This window comes from Salvelinus alpinus, chromosome 4 (assembly GCF_045679555.1).
Source record: "Salvelinus alpinus chromosome 4, SLU_Salpinus.1, whole genome shotgun sequence".
Classification (NCBI taxonomy): domain Eukaryota; kingdom Metazoa; phylum Chordata; class Actinopteri; order Salmoniformes; family Salmonidae; genus Salvelinus; species Salvelinus alpinus.
The window spans coordinates 96,084,618-96,105,582 of record NC_092089.1 but is presented as its reverse complement, the minus strand read 5'-3'; the positions used below and the strand labels follow the sequence as shown (position 1 = coordinate 96,105,582).

Sequence of the window (20,965 nt, the reverse complement as noted above, 5' to 3'; positions counted from 1 at the left end):
GAGAAGGATAGGCTACTTCTGCCCAATGCTCAGTAAGGAGAAGGATAGGCTACTTCTGCCCAATGCTCAGTAAGGAGAAGGATATGCTACTTCTGTCCAATGCTCAGTAAGGAGAAGGATAGGCTACTTCTGTCCAATGCTCAGTAAGGAGAAGGATAGGCTACTTCTGCCCAATGCTCAGTAAGGAGAAGGATAGGCTACTTCTGTCCAATGCTCAGTAAGGAGCAGGATAGGCTACTTCTGCCCAATGCTCAGTAAGGAGAAGGATAGGCTACTTCTGTCCAATGCTCAGTAAGGAGAAGGATAGGCTACTTCTGCCCAATGCTCAGTAAGGAGAAGGATAGGCTACTTCTGTCCAATGCTCAGTAAGGAGCAGGATAGGCTACTTCTGCCCAATGCTCAGTAAGGAGAAGGATAGGCTACTTCTGTCCAATGCTCAGTAAGGAGAAGGATAGGCTACTTCTGCCCAATGCTCAGTAAGGAGAAGGATAGGCTACTTCTGTCCAATGCTCAGTAAGGAGAAGGATAGGCTACTTCTGTCCAATGCTCAGTAAGGAGAAGGATAGGCTACTTCTGTCCAATGCTCAGTAAGGAGAAGGATAGGCTACTTCTGTCCAATGCTCAGTAAGGAGCAGGATAGGCTACTTCTGCCCAATGCTCAGTAAGGAGAAGGATAGGCTACTTCTGCCCAATGCTCAGTAAGGAGAAGGACATCTCAAGGAGGTCTATTTATATTCATTTTGAAGTGAATGTCAGATGAGGCCCAAATAACTTGAGTGTAACAAACAAACATTTCAATCTACACCAAATGTAAATGTGCATTTCTAAACCGAGGATTATAATTTTATTGCTCTTAAAACATGAGAAACGTTGTACAGACAGAAGAACACAGTGAAGACAAGATTGTTGACAAATAAATAAAAGTAAATAAATAAGTGCAAACAAACACAATGGAATAGGCCATGGAACATAGGCCCATTATGTTATGGAACATAGGCCCATTATGTTATGGAACATAGGTCCATTATGTTATGGAACATAGGTCCATTATGTTATGGAACATAGGTCCATTACGTTATGGAACATAGGCCCATTATGTTATGGAACATAGGTCCATTATGTTATGGAACATAGGTCCATTATGTTATGGAACATAGGTCTATTACGTTATGGAACATAGGTCTATTACGTTATGGAATATAGGTCCATTATGTTATGGACATAGGCCCATTATGTTATGGAACAGAGACATATTCACAGTTTGGCAACAATGCAACTCAACAATGACAACCACACAAAATATTTGTATATTACCATTATGTCAAAAACAAAATGTTTGAAAACATTTCCAGGTGGTCATGATGAGAGAATGCCGTTTGATACTGTAAATATTTAGTTTTTATAAAAATAAACATGTCCCATGCTTTATACTCATTATATACTCTTAAAATATACGTTTTTGCTATTAGTTTTCTATGGAACATAACTACTATAAATTATACGGTACAGACATGTTTTCTATTTTTTTTTTACAAAACTGAAGAATTTGGAACCAATCTTCACATTGTCAGTTAGTGGGATAATTTAAAAGGGTTTTCCAGGCTCACAAATATTCCAACCGTTTTACAATATTTACATCTCAAGTGTAGAATAATACAACTCTGCGTGAAGAATTTCCATTGCAAAACATTACTGCCGTACGTAACCTCCTCATATTTTTGTGGATGTATATTCTTTCTTTCTCACTTCAATAAAACTAGTAGTAACACTGAATCTGCGACCACCATTGGTAACTTGACCGTTCTACTTCTTGTATCTTCAAGAAGAAATGTATAATTGGGGAAACATGCAAGACAGTAGTGCAGTGAAAGAAAACACATGGTATGAATAGTACACTAATGTCCGAGTCTGAATAGTTTCAGTTGAGGTTCGCAATAGGCTGCTTTGATCTCCGTGGTTTGACAATAGGATGAGACAGAAAGCCGTTTTCAAACAGAAAACACATGGTATGAATAGTACACTAATGTCCGAGTCTGAATAGTTTCAGTTGAGGTTAGCAATAGGCTGCTTTGATCTCCGTGGTTTGACAATAGGATGAGACAGAAAGCCGTTTTCAGACAGAAAACACAGGTGTCAGTTTTATTAAAATACATAGAAAACTACTTTGTGTGTGTGTGTGTGATTTCCCAATATTTCCTGTATTGCACAATGGACAACAGCACATAGAGAGCAAAAAGTATAAACCCATTGAATTTTTTGTGACACAAAATCCTGTAAAATGATTTTAGAGAAGAATATAGCAACTTGAATCTCTTATAAGATGAAATAGTTTATAAAACTGAAGGTGTATGATGTGACGTTTGTTTCTAGCTCAATGTTCAGTAGGCTGAATGTAAACAAAACATGAACTTAGATCATGTGTGAGCAGGAGCAAATGCTGAAGGTTGTGCAAAAGTCTAAGGCTAAGTTTGCTAAAGTGGATCTCCCATTTACCTCATCTCGTTTACAAGAGGTGAGGTGCCGGTTTCGTGTGGATTGTGATCGTTGTGTGTGTACTATGTGTGTGTGTGTCTCAAACCAAGACAGCAATGTGAGGTTTACTACAATTTATACTGCAGAGCGGGGCTGCCTTCCTTCATGAAGAACATTGATCCTACCCAGCTGATTGGTTAGCCGCTAATGAGTTAGCGTTTTCGCTACATCTGCCCCAACCTGTGGTGTTATTCTACAGGTGAGTAAATGGGCCCCATGTCTGTTTTATAGCAACCCAATTCAAATGTGTGGATTTTACAATCTCGCAGAGGTATAATTTCCAACATTGTGAATGTGATGTATGTGATATTGTTGAGGTGCATGTCATGATATTTTCTGGGTGACTAACAGTACTCATTCTGTGACAACAGTTAGAAATGTAACAAACAAACACGTCAACTACTAACCCAGGCTTTGGACTACCTAATTCACAGAATTCGCTACTTTGACATATTCTCTGTGGTATTTTTGCCCAGAGCACATTAAAATGTCTAAAGATTTATTGTAGGTGTATTACTCTTTATATTTGTTATACTCAAATTCATTTTATATATTATTTTCATTATATTTATTCTCCACAAAATGGTATACTTTGCTAAAAAGATACAACTCAAATATACATAGAAAAGAATGAGAAGGATCTGTGTAATGTGAGAGTTGACATGGAGGAGTGGTTAGCCCTGTTTTCACCCAGCGTTTCAGAGGTGTAGGTGCACCTTTTGTACAGCGGTGCCGAAGCGTTTGTCTTTTATGCTAGAACACTAACGGGCCACTCTAGGCTGCAACTGCCACAGCCCCTGTAAACGCATAATGGAGCAGTTGCATTGCGATGGATGGATCATTGCATGCCCTGTAAACAATAAATAACTAATGGACGTTGAGAGTGTGGACCCAGCCACCCACACTCCCAACTGTCATAAATAATTATTCACTAACTTCCCCCAGCTTTGTCTCTACTGGGTGGGCAGGGTTTTCATTGGGCGAGAGAGGGAGCCCATGTTAGTGGTGGTTGTAGTAACTTGGGGACTCATGCTCTTGTTAGGCAGACTACTGGAGTGGCCCATAGCATCCTCGGCTGCACGCAACAACAAAGTGTAATTGATAGCAACCTCTTCAACCTTCCGCAGCAGCTGCAGCCTTTGGGCCTCTGAACGCACCCCTCTAACCAGCTTGATGAAGGTCTGAGTCAGTTCGCAGAGGACCAGGAAGCTGGCCGTAACAACGCTCAGCATGCGCGTGGGGCTCTTCTCGACGCTCGCCACCCGTCTGCATGCTGCCCTGAACTCCTTGAAGCGCACCGCCAGCTCCTGCTTGTACTCGACAATCCGGGACGGCTGGAGGCGTGATTCGTTATCCACCTGGGGAACGTTAGCGCACTGTCGCAGGATGGCTAGCAGCTCATTAGCATCCAGCTGGGCGTTGAGGAAACCGTCCGGCAGGCTGAACGTCTTCCCTTGCAGGGACTGGACCCTCGCCAGGCTACCCTCCAGAGTCCCGCAGGCCCGGAGGTCAATCTCCTGTGTCTGCGGCTCCTCTTCTTCTTCCTCTTCCTCTATTTCTTCCTCCTCCCCGCTGCAGCCCTCAGCGTGGAGAACCTGGAGGGTTTTGCTGACGACGGGCAAGGTCTGAGAGTCCAGCTGCATCCCAGGCAGGACCTGGAGGGGGATGGAGTAGGAAAGCTCTTCTTTCTCACTGCTCTCGTCCGCCGCCTCACACTTCCTGTAGCAGAAACAGAAGGAGCAGCACTTCTCCCTGTCATCACTGTCCTCGCTAGGCAGCCCCAGCAGCATCTCTGTCGGCGCCCCCTCTCTGCTCTCCCGCAGCAGCTCTTCTCCCTGGACGAAGAACACTCCTTTCTTCCCCTTCGCCGCTGCAGCAGCCATGTGAGTTTGAGTTTGATTGTGAACAGGCTCCACGGGCATTGGAAGCCTCAGTCCTGTGGCCCTCACTCGCTCCATCTCCTTCTCCAGGCTCTTGGCTTTGGGTTTGACCTCGGCGTACAGTGGCGTGCCTTCAGCGTTGTCCACCTCCCCGATGCTATACCGCCTCTGTAGCTTCTTGTACTGCGGGGCGCCCATGCAGTCTGGTGTGCGAGAGGTGCAGGTGGGCAAGCAGGAAGCCTGCTCCCCCCTGGGTTCCCGTGACTCCAGACTGGTCGAGCGGATTCGGGTGGTCTTGATCTCTAAGGTCTGAGGTCTCCTCGGACCTCCCTGGGAGTGAGGGGTTTTGGAGGTCGCTGGAGGGGTCTTGGAGAGGGATCTCTCTCTGCCTCTATGTTGCTGTGGCTCTGCAGTTGAGCCGACCGGTGTATCAGGCAGTCGGATGCCTCTGCACATCCTCTTGCAGTCGCAGCTGCGGCGTTGCTCTCGGGAGATGCCAGGGGCTTTTAGCACAGGACTTGTACGAAGCTGGCAAGCACAGGGGGTACCTGATGGGACTGGCGAGGACCCCTGGGGTAGGTACTCTCCCCCGGATGACTTGGGCTTCAGAAGTTCTTCCAGGAACTCTAACTCGTACTGCCGGACCTTCTGGAGCTGGGCTCTGCGCTCGTCAGTCTCCCGCCGAATCCGAGCTGGGAACGTGGCCGACAGGAGGTTCTTGATACTAAGGAAGGGGGCGCTACGCTGGGCCTTCCCTTTACCACCACCCTGCTTCTTGCTGTCGGCAGATGGAAAAGTGGAGACCTTGTCCACAGAGCAGGTAGGGTGTGTGGGGTCTCCCAGGAGAGATAATGTCTTCGTAGGGCATTTCTGTGGCTCAGCTTGAGCTTTACCCTGGGACCTCTCTGCCTTGGCCTCTGCTGCTTCCTTCCTCTCAGCTTTCACAGGTATGTGTGGGGACTGGGAGTACTTTGTTGGAACCTGGGGGCTGGGCTTGGCCAAGACGGGGTCTGCTCCTGCTCCTCCTGCTGCTCTCGCTGCAGTCTCTTTGCTGCTAGCCAGTTGGAGGCCTTTGGCTCGAAGACGCTCATCGTCTGTTGGGGAAGAGGAGTGGAACACCACCACCTTCTGGGATTGTGGATCCTTCGGTCTTAGCTGTGGCCCGGGTTCTCTCACTGGGCACGTGCAGAACAGGTCATCAACTGGCAGGAGGTCATTAGAGCTTGAAGGCTTGATGGTCTCGCTAGAGGCAGTCTCGGCATCTTGGCACATGTTTGTGGGGCAAATCTTGGTGGAGGCAGTTCTGTCTACAGCCAAGAGAATAGGTAAGGCTTTGTTGGTAGGGTCCGGGCTCAGAGGCGCAGACTTCTTCCCCTTGATCCCTGCAGAGAGATTCGGGCTTAGTTTTCCCACAGCAGAACAGGGTGACCTTTGATCCTTGTTGACCTTGGGTGCCTGCCCTGGATCGGACACTTTCAGCTCCTCAGGTGACTTTGCAGGGCGGTCTTGGGTGCACGCTTTGGTAGGCTCTGGTTTTGCCTTCTTGCCTTCACTCGGTTCACTCTGCGATGGGTCTTGGGTAACGTTACTCCCCTGCTTCACTGAGCTGAGACCTGGACTGGCAGTCTCCTTAGTAGGGCTGAGCTTTAGGGGAACAGTCTTACTGAGGGTCACTGGCTTCGAGGGGCAGCTGCCGCGGATCTGACCCATGGAGAACGCACCACCCTCTATAGTCTGGGTGGTGCAGCCTGGTATGGCCAAGGGGAAGTCCCTGCGACTGAAGATACGCTCCTTGTTGATATGGTGGGCCAGCAGGTAGGCCTGGTTCTGGTGCTGCTTCATGGCCGACACCATCTCTGAGACGTCTGTCAGCTCAGAGGAGTTGGTCTCGTGCCCTGAGTCCAACGATGACTCAGGCGTAATGGCCGCCAACACGATCAACCCTACGGAAAGAAGGAAACACAAGACACTATCAGGGTCACGAGGAAGTCATGAAATATCACAGACAGGTGGAAAGCAGTCATTGATTGTGCAAAGATGGCACAGCAAATATATTGTTTCTAAGTACTAACTCATCAAAATCCCTTGATGTTTCCTTTAAAGCTCTGCTAACCGTCTGTGAGTAAAACCTCGTTTGGCATCAAACTGAATTTTAATCAAGACTGAGTGAACTCTTGTGTTTCTCTCGCTATCAAAATATACAACACAAGAGACTTTGTTCAGTGTCAAGCAGTGTTCTGTAAAACAGCACGTCAAAACGTAGTCTTTTTGTCTCTGTTTTGGGATGCTGAAGCTTTGAACTTGAATTCTGCTATCAAGCCAGCCTCAGTTCATCGGGGCGTGGACTCTACAAGGTGTTTGAAAGTGTTCCACAGGGATGTTGACTCCAATGCTTCCCACAGTTGTTCACACAGGAAACTGTTGAGCGTGAAAAACCCAGCAACATTGCAATTTTTGACAGACTCAAATAGGTGCGCTTGGCACCTATTACCATACCCTGTTCAAAGGCACTTAAATATTTTGTCTTCCCCATTCACCCTCTGAATAACACACATAGAGTCCATGCCTCAATTGTCTCAAGGCATAAAAATCCTTCTTTAACCTGTCTCCCCCCCTTCATCTACACTGAAGTGTACAAAACATTAGGAACACCTGCTCTTTTCATGACATAGACTGACCAGGTGAAAACTATGATCCCTTATTGATGTCACTTGTTAAATCCACTCAAATCATTGTAGATGAAGGGGTGGAGACAATTGAGATATTTTTTTAATATTTTTATTTATTTGACCTTTATTTAACTAGGCAGGTCAGTTAAGAACAAATTCATATTTACAATGCCGGCACACATGGATAGACATGGTGAGTATGTGCATCATTCAGAGGGTGAACAAAAGATTCAAGTGCCTTTGAACAGGGTATGGTAGTAGGTGCCAGGTGCACCGGTTTGAGTGTGTCAAGAACTGCAAAGCTGCTGGATTTTTCATGCTCAACAGTTTCCCGTGTGTATCAAGAATGGTCCATCACCCAAAGGACATCTAGCCAACTTGACACAACGTTGGGAAGCATTGGAGTCAACATGGGCCAGGATCACTGTGGAACGCTTTCTACACCTTGTAGAGTTCATTCCTCGACAAACTGAGGCTGTCCTGAGGGCAAAAGGGGGTGCAACTCAATATTAGGATTGTGTTCCTAATATTTTGTACACTCAGTGTATAAAAACATTTCAAAGTGCCTTTAGTAGTCACTGAACCCTAAAATTAACAATTAGCACTAAAAATAGCCCTTGTAGCATGACTCGGTATGTTGACCTGTGGTCTGAGCTGGCTGTTGGGGGTGATGGGGGAAATCCTCTGATGCAGCTAGGGCCTCCAGGGCCTGCAGAGTGGACACCAGAGCATCATCCAGCTCCTGGGCATGGTCCCGTACTGTCCTGGTGGCCACGTTGTCTATCAACGTCACCGGGACATCCTCTGGAGCCGGTAGCACTTCCTTGGCAGAAGCCTTGGCAGAGCTCTTGCCGGCAGCAGCCCCAGTTGCAGTGCTTGAACTGGGGATGGAGTTTGGGTTTGGTTGAGACTTCCGTCCTCTCTTGGAGTCGTCTTCATCCGAGCTGTTGTCCCTGAAGCCAGGCGGAGGGGCAGCAATGGCTGGCGGAGGAGGCTGCAGCTTTCTTCCTACTTCCTCTTCCTCTTCGTTCCCCGGGGGAGGCAGGGCCATGAGGTCTACTGCACCACCATCACGGGAGGCACAGGCGCTGGAGCAGTGCTTTGACGAGTTGCCGCTGCGTCCACCGTTTAAGGCCACAGCCACTCCCTCTGCCCTCAACCTGGCCTTGCAGGAGTCACAGAAGAACCGTGTAGCTCGCTGGGACTGCCCCATGGTTTGGGCTCTGCTCCTGAAGACCACTGAGCTCTGCTGGACGGGGCTCTCCGGCCTCCCGCCGATCGTCTCTGGGCTCCGGAGCATTGGGTCAGACTTGGCACTGGGCCGCTCTGGTGCCTCTTGGGAAATTAAGTTCTCATTGATGTCGAGCTCGGGTTCTGCCTGCATTTGGAGCTCCTGCAGCTGTTGTGGCTCCCGGAGATGAACATGGCATAGACCCAGGTGTTGGGACTCTGCGGGCAGTGGGGCAGTCGCTGTCTTCTGAGACTGGGACCCTGGGTCCCTCGTATGGGGTCTTTCCCTCTCGTCCCCTCGTCGGTCTCCACTAGACGCCGCTGTGACGCCAGAGCGTGGGTGGGCGTGGTGGGAACCTCTGTAATCTGAGGATAGAATTGTCAGAGCAATTGAGAGGCTGAGAGGTGAGGAATCGCATGGGAGGATGACGTGGGTCCTTATGGGAAAATAGAGGAGAAGGCTGGTGGATTCTTTTCAGTGATGGATGCTGGAGACTGGAGTTGGAGGTTTGAGGTAAGTCTGGTGGGATGTTATGGGACGTAGCAGCCTTCCTCTCATGCAAGCACACCACCACAGCAGATGGAAACAGAGCTGTGCATGTTTGAATATTACATGTATACTTGATTACAGAGATAAAAGCAAGGCAAAACCCCTGAAATGTTACCCTATGCATGGAAAAGGGAGAGAATAGTCCAATGAAGATGAGATCTCAGGATGGAGATGGGAGGAGCGACAGCAGAGGTGATTGGTAGCTGTTGATATGGTTTAGGTCCGGATGCACAGATGCATTATGGAGAAGCAGGTCTCAGTCCAGTTGGATTGAGCAGAGTTGGTTGCAGTATAATGGTTTACATGCAATGCCTCACACTTGCAGGCACACACAAAAACCTGTAAATGGAATCCTTGAGATGCAAACTGATATGCTAAGTTTGAATGCTGAGTTTGTATGCTGAGTTTTATTGTTACAAAATGTAGCCAAAGCAAACAGTATGGAAACGATTTTAACCGTAAATTAAAAATACTTTCAGTTTTATCTAAAGCTAATAATAATGGAATTTCTGTAACACTTCCCGAAACACTAGACTTACAGAAACACCATGGATACAAAAGTATGTGGACACCCCCTTCAAATTAGTGGATTCAGCAATTTTAGCCAAACCCGTTGCTGACAGGTGTATAACATCGAGCACACAGCCATGCAATCTCCATAGACAAATGTTGGCAGTAGAATGGCCTTACTGAAGAGCTCAGTGACATTCAATGTGGCACCATCATAGGATGTCACCTTTCCAACAAGTCAGTTCATCAAATTTCTTCCCTGCTAGAGCTGTACCGGTCAACTGTAAGTACTGTTATTGTGAAGTGGAAACATATAGGAGCAACAACAGTTCAGCCGCGAAGTGGTAGGCCACACAAGCTCACAGAACGGGATCGCCGAATGCTGAAGCAATGCCAAGCATCGTCTGGAGTGGTGTAAAGCTCGTCACCATTGGACTCTGGAGCAGTGGAAGTGTGTTTTCTGGCGGTCCGACCAACTAATCTGTGTTTGGCAGTGCCAGGAGAACGCTACCTGCCCCAATGCATAGTGCCAACTGTAAAGTTTGGTGGAGGAGGAATAATGGTCTGGGGATGTTTGTCATGGTTCGGGCTAGGCAATGAAGGGAAATCTTAAAGATACAGCATACAATGACAATCTAGACGATTATGTGCTTCCCATTTTGAGGCAACAGTGTGGGAAAGGCCCTTTCCTGTTTCAGCATGACAATGTCCTCACTAATGCTCTTGGGGCTGAATGGAAGCAAGTCCCCGCAGCAATGTTCCAACATCTAGTTGAAAGCCTTCCCAGAAGAGTGGAGGCTGTTATAGCAGCAAAGGGGGACCGACTCCATGTTAATGCGCATGATTTTGGAATGAGATGTTCGACGATCAAGTGTCCACATACTTTTGGTCATGTAGTATACATTTCTTAAACATCAACAGATATTGTGAATATGCAGTTTCATTGCAAGTCCTAATAAATCAAGTAGGTGACTACTAACATACCTGCCTTGATCATATAAGACTGACCAGATGTCCGGTAGTAGATGGTTCGTTTGGGGTCCACGAACAGCTTGTAGTAGCCGGAGATGAGACAGGCGAAGTTACTGGCATCAGGCCACTCCATCAACAGGACCAGAGGCTGCAGGGGTGGATCATTAAGACTTACATTAAGATTCCTTTATTGTCAATTGTACACAAGGTCCAATGGAAATGTGTCTTCTGCTTTATCCAATAATGTAGATATATTGGCTTTATCCCAGCCCCTCCGAAACACACACACATTCAGAAACAGAGGTTGGAACAGAGATGGAGAGAAGTTAAGAGACTTCAACAAAGCATTTGACTGTATATTTAATATAATGGACATACCGGTACTTCAACTTGGTTTATGTTGCAGGTTTGATTTCATTTAATTTAATTTGAAAGGAATTCTTCTGTGCAGCGAAAATCTATGCTAGGTAGCATGGCCTACTAGTATGATGCAAGGATTTCTGGCAAAACAAACAAATCTCATTCTATTTAGTTCCACGCTGAGCCTCATAATGTCCTTCTAGATCTATAGTTGTACATGTGTTCAATCTGACACATACCTTGGCCTCATGTATGGCCACCTCTACGCGGGCAACGCCCTGGTTCTCCCGGTGCAGCTGTATCTTAGCAACGCGACTGAACTCTGTCAGAACCGTGGTCAGGTTGTTCTTCAGGTCGATCACATGACCGATGCCGTGCCGCGGACCCACCAGCAGCGTAGTGGCCGACTGCTTCTCATCCTGTGGATCAATCAGTCAGTCAGTAAATCAATCAACAGAGAGAGAGAAAGCTCTTAATTCATGCAATAACATTTATAGAACTTAACTCAGAAACAGGCATTCTTTAAAAGTGGCCAATGAAGTGGGTTGATTATATGTAGTATACATACACATGTATGTAGTAACAATTTGGAGTTGATTATATTTGTTATATCAGTTTGGAGTTGATTATACTTGTTATATCAGTTTGGAGTTGATTATACTTGTTATATATCAGTTTGGAGTTGATTATACTTGTTATACAGTGGGGAGAACAAGTATTTGATACACTGCCGATTTTGCAGGTTTTCCTACTTACAAAGCATGTAGAGGTCTGTAATTTTTATCATAGGTACACTTCAACTGTGAGAGACGGAATTTAAAACAAAAATCCAGAAAATCACATTGTATGATTTTTAAGTAATTAATTCGCATTTTATTGCATGACATAAGTATTTGATCACCTACCAACCAGTAAGAATTCCGGCTCTCACAGACCTGTTAGTTTTTCTTTAAGAAGCCCTCCTGTTCTCCACTCATTACCTGTATTAACTGCACCTGTTTGAACTCGTTACCTGTATAAAAGACACCTGTCCACCCACTCAATCAAACAGACTCCAACCTCTCCACAATGGCCAAGACCAGAGAGCTGTGTAAGGACATCAGGGATAAAATTGTAGACCTGCACAAGGCTGGGATGGGCTACAGGACAATAGGTAAGCAGCTTGGTGAGAAGGCAACAACTGTTGGCGCAATTATTAGAAAATGGAAGAAGTTCAAGATGACGGTCAATCACCCTCGGTCTGGGGCTCCATGCAAGATCTCACCTCGTGGGGCATCAATGATCATGAGGAAGGTGAGGGATCAGCCCAGAACTACACGGCAGGACCTGGTTAATGACCTGAAGAGAGCTGGGACCACAGTCTCAAAGAAAACCATTAGTAACACACTACGCCGTCATGGATTAAAATCCTGCAGCGCACGCAAGGTCCCCCTGCTCAAGCCAGCGCATGTCCAGGCCCGTCTGAAGTTTGCCAATGACCATCTGGATGATCCAGAGGAGGAATTGGAGAAGGTCATGTGGTCTGATGAGACAAAAATAGAGCTTTTTGGTCTAAACTCCACTCGCCGTGTTTGGAGGAAGAAGAAGGATTAGTACAACCCCAAGAACACCATCCTAACCGTGAAGCTTGGAGGTGGAAACATCATTCTTTGGGGATGCTTTTCTGCAAAGGGGACAGGATGACTGCACCGTATTGAGGGGAGGATGGATGGGGCCATGCATCGCGAGATCTTGGCCAACAACCTCCTTCCCTCAGTAAGAGCATTGAAGATGGGTCGTGGCTGGGTCTTCCAGCATGACAACGACACGAAGCACACAGCCATGGCAACTAAGGAGTGGCTCCGTAAGAAGCATCTCAAGGTCCTGGAGTGGCCTAGCCAGTCTCCAGACCTGAACCCAATAGAAAATCTTTGGAGGGAGCTGAAAGTCCGTATTGCCCAGCGACAGCCCCGAAACCTGAAGGATCTGGAGAAGATCTGTAGGGAGGAGTGGGCCAAAATCCCTGCTGCAGTGTGTGCAAACCTAGTCAAGAACTACAGGAAACGTATGATCTCTGTAATTGCAAACAAAGGTTTCTGTACCAAATATTAAGTTCTGCTTTTCTGATGTATCAAATACTTATGTCATGCAATAAAATGCGAATTAATTACTTAAAAATCATACAATGTGATTTTCTGGATTTTTGTTTTAAATTCAGTCTCTCACAGTTGAAGTGTACCTATGATAAAAATTACAGACCTCTACATGCTTTGTAAGTAGGAAAACCTGCAAAATCGGCAGTGTATCAAATACTTGTTCTCCCCACTGTATATCTGATTGGAGTTGATTATACTTGTTATATCAGTTTGGATGTCTGGCCTGGGATGCTACAAGGCTACAGGAAAACATAAACATGAGCTGTATGTTGACAAAAGAGAAATTCATCATAAAAGAGTGGGACTCATATATGATGTGGGAATACAAAATTGGAATGGTCATAAGGGAATGTTAAGCCGTCATTGTAAATAATAATTTGTTCATAAATGACTTGCCTAGTTAAATAAAGGTTAAATAAATAAATAAATGTTTCCATTACTAGTCCGACGGTGTGGAACAGCAAGCCTCCAAAGGGCGGAAGATCGTTGAGGACACGCATGTACTGCAGCTTTCCCTGGAGAGGAGGGACCTGTCAGTAGACACAACACAACACTCAAGGGCCCAGTCTCAATAGTCTCTAGTGGCCTCCTCTACTCGTCTCCTCGATCTGCACTAACATTAAAGAACTGGACAGGTGAAATTAAAAACCTAGCTGGCATCCTTCATATTGCTTTCACTTATCTTGTGATTTCAGATCAGTGGAGATGAAGGAGAGGAGACGAGGAGGAGAAGCCACTTAATATGGTTGAGATTCACCCAAGGATGACAAGACGGATGTGGTCGCCCTGTTGCTAGCTTCTACTACTGAGATTCACCCAAGGATGACCATTGGATTTTATACTGCAATGCTATACATGTCCACTTGGGGTCACTGTTTAGCCATGTATTGGGGCACAAGCACACTGTTTAAATATGTATGGGACTCCACAGCCAGTTAAATCTAAAGATAAACTGCTTAAGGGAGAGTGCAAGCCCTCAGATGAAAGGTAGGCTATACAATGAATCTGAATAACTTAGTGTTATAGCTATGCTGTATCTAGAGAATATTTACTGAAAGGAAGGTCATTGTGTGACAGAGAGGACAGATCACCTTATTGCCGGAGGGAGGCGGATGCTGATAGGTTTTGAGCAGCTGTGACAGGGTCTTACACACGTTCTTCTCCTTGATGGTGGGAAGCAGAGTGAGGGGTAGGAAGGGTTCCAGACCCCACTCCTTCCTGGGGAGGGAGAGAGAGAGAAAGAGAGGTGGGAATAGAGCGGAGGGGGGAGAGTAGAGAGCAAGGGGAGAGAGGAAGAAAGAGAGAAAGAGAGATGGTATAATCAGTCAGATGCTGACAGCTGTGGGACCATGTCTATATCTCAGGGAGAGACCCCCAGGGAAGACTCGTCGGCTATGTCCCAAATGGCACCCTATTCCTTTATAGCCCTGTGTGCTCTGGTCAAAAGTAGTGCACAACATAGGGAATAGAGTGCCAGTTGGGACGCATCCCAACGACTGCTCCTATTCTCTGTCACACTGACAGGGTTGACAAGCCCCCCCTCAGAGTCAGACTCAGACTGGAGGGAGAACACTGGCTCTACTCTGTCTGTGTGACTGAATGACTTGACTTGCAACAACTGTTATTTCATTGTATTCACTTGCATATTATGTTTTTTGTTGAACGCTCTGATTGTAAGTCGCTCTGGATAAGAGTATCTGCTAAATTAGTCTGTCAGAGTGGATTAGTTATCAGAATTATCTACACTCAACAAAAATATAAGCACATGCAACAATGTCAAAGATTTTACTAAGTTACAGTTCATATAAGGAAATCAGTACATTTAAATTCATTCATTAGGCCCTAATCTATGGATTTCAAATGACTGGGAATACAGATATGCATCTGTTTGTCACAGATGCAAAAAAAGGTAGGGGCATAGATCAGAAAACCAGTCAGTATCTGGTGTGACCACCATTTGCCTCATGCAGCGTGACACATCTCCTTCGCACAGAGTTGATCAGGCTGTTGCCTGTGGCCTGTGGGATGTTGTCCACTCCTCTTCAATGGTTGTGTGAAGTTGCTGGATATTGGCGGGAACTGGAACACACTGTTGTACACGTCGATCCAAAGCATCTCGAACATGCTCAATGGTTGTTATGTCTGGTGAGTATGCAAGCCATGGAAGAACTGGGACATTTTCAGTTTCCAGGAATTGTGTACAGATCCTTGTGACATGGGGCCGTACATTATCATGCTGAAACATCAGGTGATGGTGGTGGATGACCGGCACGACAATGGGCCTCAGGATCTCGTCACGATATCTCTGTGCATTCAAATTGCCATTGATAAAATACAATTGTGTTCATTGTCCGTAGCTTATGGTTGCCCATACCATAACCCCACCGCCACCATAGGGCACTCTGTTCACAGCGTTGACATCACCAAACCGCTCGGCCACACAACGCCATACACACTGTCTGCCATCTGCCCGGTACAGTTAAAACTGGGATTCATCTGTGAAGTGCACACTTCTCCAGTATGCCAGTGGCCACCGAACGTGAGCATTTACCCACTGAAGTTGGTTACGATGCCGAACTGCAGTCAGGTCAAGACCCTGGTGAGGATGATGAGCATCCAGATGAACTTCCCTGAGACGGTTTCTAAAAATTTGTGCAGAAATTCTTCGGTTGTGCAAACCCACAGTTTCATCAGCTGACCAGGTGGCTGGTCTCAGACGATCCCACAGGTGAAGAAGCCGTATGTGGAGGTCCTGGGCTGGCGTGGTTACACGTGGTCTGCGGTTGTGAGGCTGATTGGACGTACTGCCAAATTCTCTAAAACTACTTTAGGAGGCGGCTTATGGTAGAGAAATGTGCACCTGTGAAATGATCATGCTGTTTAATCAGCTTCTTGATATGCCACACCTGTCAGGTGAATGGATTATCTTGGCAAAGGAGAAATGCTCAGTAACATGGCTGCAAACAAGTTAGTGGACAAAATTTGAGAGAAAAGCTTTTTGTGCGTTTGGAACATTTCTGGGATATTTTATTTCAGCTCATGAAACATGGGACCAACACTTTACATGTTGCATTTATATTTTTGTTCAGGATATATTATCTGGCAGCGTCTGTCAGAATGATCTAGATAGCTGGTAATGTCTGTCAGTCAGAGTGATCTAGATAGCTGGTAATGTCTGTCAGTCAGAGTGATCTAGATGTCTGGTAATGTCTGTCAGTCAGAGTGATCTAGTTGTCTGGTAATGTCTGTCAGTCAGAGTGATCTAGTTGTCTGGTAATGTCTGTCAGTCAGAGTGATCTAGTTGTCTGGTAATGTCTGTCAGTCAGAGTGATCTAGATAGCTGGTAATGTCTGTCAGTCAGATTGATCTAGATAGCTGGTAATGTCTGTCAGTCAGAGTGATCTAGATAGCTGGTAATGTCTGTCAGTCAGAGTGATCTAGATAGCTGGTAATGTCTGTCAGTCAGAGTGATCTAGATAGCTGGTAATGTCTGTCAGTCAGAGTGATCTAGATAGCTGGTCAGTTGGGGGTATGACTAAATGTGTGGCCTGAGGGAATTGTAATTTCTTGGTGTCAGAGTAGCTTTAGCTCGTGGTTTGAGTGGTTTCTGTTTTTAATATTAGATGGATTCATTATGGATCATTTTGATATACTTTTAGAACTCAGCTGGATACCATACTTCTGCACATTAGAGCTAAGACATTTTTAATGAAATATAATGGAATACGGAGACACGCATTTCGGTCTTTGAGGTGTCTGAGTGATGAGTCATGCAGCTGAGGGATCCATTTTGTCATAAGACACACACGCACACGCACACGCGCACGCACACGCACACACACACACACACACTTACTCCACATTCTTGAGCGAGATCTTCTGATTAGGTCTGGCCGACGACACCGTGATGTAGATATGAAGCGCCGCCAGCCGCAGTGTGACATCAGACTTCCAGTCCATGCCGAAGCGCTCTTTGATGACGTCATTGCGACTCTGTGGTGGGGATGTCATGTTATTCTGGTTACACAGTTTTAGGCACAGCTATAACAGAGATGGATGTCCTTGTCAGGAACCTCTTCCAGCAATTTTATGCAAAGGGGTGAGACAGAGAGATATTGAAGATGCACTGGTTACTTCATTTATTTGTGTTGGACGTAATGTGAAACTGGTTTTGGTATGTCTATATACCATTTTGGTATGGCAGAATCTCTAGCGTGGAAGAGTTACTATAACAACATTCTAGAATGAGATGGAGAAGGACATAAATCTGTAACTACTCATTTGTGCCAGGAGTTCTAATCCTTTTGTTGGCTCAGTGGGCTGACGGGCTCCGCTGCAGAAAGAACCCCTTGACGATCCAAACAGAACCATGAGGTCTGTATCCATGGTATCCCCACCTACAAGTACCTGAAGGCTATATCCCTAGCTGTAGAGGTACCTGAAGGCTATATCCCTAGCTGTAGAGGTACCTGAAGGCTGTATCCCTAGCTGTAGAGGTACCTGAAGGCTATATCCCTACCTGTAGAGGTACCTGAAGGCTGTATCCCTAGCTGTAGAGGTACCTGAAGGCTGTATCCCTAGCTGTAGAGGTACCTGAAGGCTGTATCCCTAGCTGTAGAGGTACCTGAAGGCTATATCCCTAGCTGTAGAGGTACCTGAAGGCTGTATCCCTAGCTGTAGAGGTACCTGAAGGCTATATCCCTAGCTGTAGAGGTACCTGAAGGCTGTATCCCTAGCTGTAGAGGTACCTGAAGGCTGTATCCCTAGCTGTAGAGGTACCTGAAGGCTATATCCCTACCTGTAGAGGTACCTGAAGGCTGTATCCCTAGCTGTAGAGGTACCTGAAGGCTGTATCCCTAGCTGTAGAGGTACCTGAAGGCTGTATCCCTAGCTGTAGAGGTACCGGAAGGCTGTATCCCTAGCTGTAGAGGTACCTGAAGGCTATATCCCTAGCTGTAGAGGTACCTGAAGGCTGTATCCCTAGCTGTAGAGGTACCTGAAGGCTGTATCCCTAGCTGTAGAGGTACCTGAAGGCTATATCCCTAGCTGTAGAGGTACCTGAAGGCTATATCCCTAGCTGTAGAGGTACCTGAAGGCTATATCCCTAGCTGTAGAGGCACCTGAAGGCTATATCCCTACCTGTAGAGGTACCTGAAGGCTGTATCCCTACCTGTAGAGGTACCTGAAGGCTGTATCCCTAGCTGTAGAGGTACCTGAAGGCTATATCCCTAGCTGTAGAGGTACCTGAAGGCTATATCCCTACCTGTAGAGGTACCTGAAGGCTATATCCCTACCTGTAGAGGTACCTGAAGGCTATATCCCTAGCTGTAGAGGTACCTGAAGGCTATATCCCTACCTGTAGAGGTACCTGAAGGCTATATCCCTAGCTGTAGAGGTACCTGAAGGCTATATCCCTACCTGTAGAGGTACCTGAAGGCTGTATCCCTAGCTGTAGAGGTACCTGAAGGCTGTATCCCTACCTGTAGAGGTACCTGAAGGCTATATCCCTACCTGTAGAGGTACCTGAAGGCTATATCCCTAGCTGTAGAGGTACCTGAAGGCTATATCCCTACCTGTAGAGGTACCTGAAGGCTGTATCCCTAGCTGTAGAGGTACCTGAAGGCTATATCCCTAGCTGTAGAGGTACCTGAAGGCTATATCCCTAGCTGTAGAGGTACCTGAAGGCTATATCCCTACCTGTAGAGGTACCTGAAGGCTGTATCCCTAGCTGTAGAGGTACCTGAAGGCTATATCCCTACCTGTAGAGGTACCTGAAGGCTGTATCCCTAGCTGTAGAGGTACCTGAAGGCTATATCCCTAGCTGTAGAGGTACCTGAAGGCTATATCCCTAGCTGTAGAGGTACCTGAAGGCTGTATCCCTAGCCGTAGAGGTACCTGAAGGCTATATCCCTAGCTGTAGAGGTACCTGAAGGCTATATCCCTAGCTGTAGAGGTACCTGAAGGCTGTATCCCTAGCTGTAGAGGTACCTGAAGGCTGTATCCCTACCTGTAGAGGTACCTGAAGGCTATATCCCTAGCTGTAGAGGTACCTGAAGGCTATATCCCTACCTGTAGAGGTACCTGAAGGCTGTATCCCTAGCTGTAGAGGTACCTGAAGGCTATATCCCTACCTGTAGAGGTACCTGAAGGCTGTATCCCTAGCTGTAGAGGTACCTGAAGGCTGTATCCCTAGCCGTAGAGGTACCTGAAGGCTATATCCCTAGCCGTAGAGGTACCTGAAGGCTATATCCCTAGCTGTAGAGGTACCTGAAGGCTGTATCCCTAGCTGTAGAGGTACCTGAAGGCTATATCCCTAGCTGTAGAGGTACCTGAAGGCTATATCCCTAGCTGTAGAGGTACCTGTAGAGGTACCTGAAGGCTATATCCCTAGCTGTAGAGGTACCTGAAGGCTATATCCCTAGCTGTAGAGGTACCTGAAGGCTATATCCCTAGCCGTAGAGGTACCTGAAGGCTATATCCCTAGCTGTAGAGGTACCTGAAGGCTATATCCCTACCTGTAGAGGTACCTGAAGGCTGTATCCCTAGCTGTAGAGGTACCTGAAGGCTATATCCCTACCTGTAGAGGTACCTGAAGGCTATATCCCTAGCTGTAGAGGTACCTGAAGGCTATATCCCTAGCTGTAGAGGTACCTGAAGGCTATATCCCTAGCTGTAGAGGTACCTGAAGGCTATATCCCTAGCTGTAGAGGTACCTGAAGGCTATATCCCTAGCTGTAGAGGTACCTGAAGGCTATATCCCTAGCTGTAGAGGTACCTGAAGGCTATATCCCTACCTGTAGAGGTACCTGAAGGCTGTATCCCTAGCTGTAGAGGTACCTGAAGGCTATATCCCTAGCCGTAGAGGTACCTGAAGGCTATATCCCTACCTGTAGAGGTACCTGAAGGCTGTATCCCTAGCTGTAGAGGTACCTGAAGGCTATATCCCTAGCTGTAGAGGTACCTGAAGGCTATATCCCTAGCTGTAGAGGTACCTGAAGGCTGTATCCCTAGCTGTAGAGGTACCTGAAGGCTATATCCCTAGCTGTAGAGGTACCTGGAGGCTATATCCCTACCTGTAGAGGTACCTGAAGGCTGTATCCCTACCTGTAGAGGTACCTGAAGGCTATACCCCTAGCTGTAGAGGTACCTGAAGGCTGTATCCCTAGCTGTAGAGGTACCTGAAGGCTGTATCCCTAGCTGTAGAGGTACCTGAAGGCTATATCCCTAGCTGTAGAGGTACCTGAAGGCTGTATCCCTAGCTGTAGAGGTACCTGAAGGCTGTATCCCTAGCTGTAGAGGTACCTGAAGGCTATATCCCTAGCTGTAGAGGTACCTGAAGGCTATATCCCTAGCTGTAGAGGTACCTGAAGGCTATATCCCTACCTGTAGAGGTACCTGAAGGCTGTATCCCTAGCTGTAGAGGTACCTGAAGGCTGTATCCTCACCTGTATGTAGAGGTACTCGAAGGCTGCAGGGTCCCTCCTGAGCAGGTCTGCCGGGTCCTTGGGGAAGAAACAGATACGGAAGAGACACTTCATCCCCTGGAAATACGTCCTGTGCACCACCTGAGGAGAGAGAGGGAGACGGCATGAATAACATCTATATCATAACAGCTTCCCTCCCAACATAGTAGACAAACACAGCTAGTCATTGGAAAGTGATTCCATGCCATATCGAGTGTAATGTAATATAATTCTATTGAATTTTATTTCTATGAGTGTAAACATGAGTACCGGTTAAACTGCCATGGTCTGAAGGGCTTAGTCCTTGGTAGTGATTCTAATTTTAATGTGGTGATACCATTCAATCTAGTCTGGTTGAGGCCGGACTCACCATTGAGCACAGAATTCGGTCTGGTTTAACCAGGCTATATTACACCCACACTGCTCTTAGAATGACTGTAACACGGTAATCAGGAGGAATACAGTAACTGTTGGCTCCCTTACATGTGAGAGCGGCTGGTTCTCCTGCAGCAGGTGTAGTCTCTGGTTCTGGTCCAGCCCACCTGACTCCAGCACCAGGGCAAAGTGCTCGATGTAACGCAGAGACAGGCGGTCCTGCAGGGACGAGATCACATCCTAGAGAAGGAGAAAGAAAGATAGATTTATTTGCAGTTTATGGATATGC

At 46.6% G+C, this 20,965-nt stretch overlaps 1 protein-coding gene across 3 annotated transcripts in view; it reads right to left on the bottom strand.

The window, feature by feature from the left end:
• Positions 1-811: 811 nt before the first annotated feature.
• frmpd3 (FERM and PDZ domain containing 3) overlaps positions 812-20,965 on the bottom strand; it is a 274,057-nt gene continuing 253,903 nt past the window's right edge. For all 3 annotated transcript variants that reach the window (XM_071399534.1, XM_071399535.1, XM_071399536.1), the window contains 9 exons: positions 20,785-20,916; positions 20,284-20,403; positions 16,695-16,831; positions 13,930-14,056; positions 13,279-13,368; positions 10,943-11,122; positions 10,356-10,491; positions 7,724-8,677; positions 812-6,355 (listed from right to left, as the gene is read on the bottom strand). In XM_071399534.1, the coding sequence (XP_071255635.1) occupies positions 3,486-6,355; positions 7,724-8,677; positions 10,356-10,491; positions 10,943-11,122; positions 13,279-13,368; positions 13,930-14,056; positions 16,695-16,831; positions 20,284-20,403; positions 20,785-20,916 (4,746 nt within the window). In that variant the 3' untranslated portion in view covers positions 812-3,485. The remainder of the gene's footprint in view (positions 6,356-7,723; positions 8,678-10,355; positions 10,492-10,942; positions 11,123-13,278; positions 13,369-13,929; positions 14,057-16,694; positions 16,832-20,283; positions 20,404-20,784; positions 20,917-20,965) is intronic.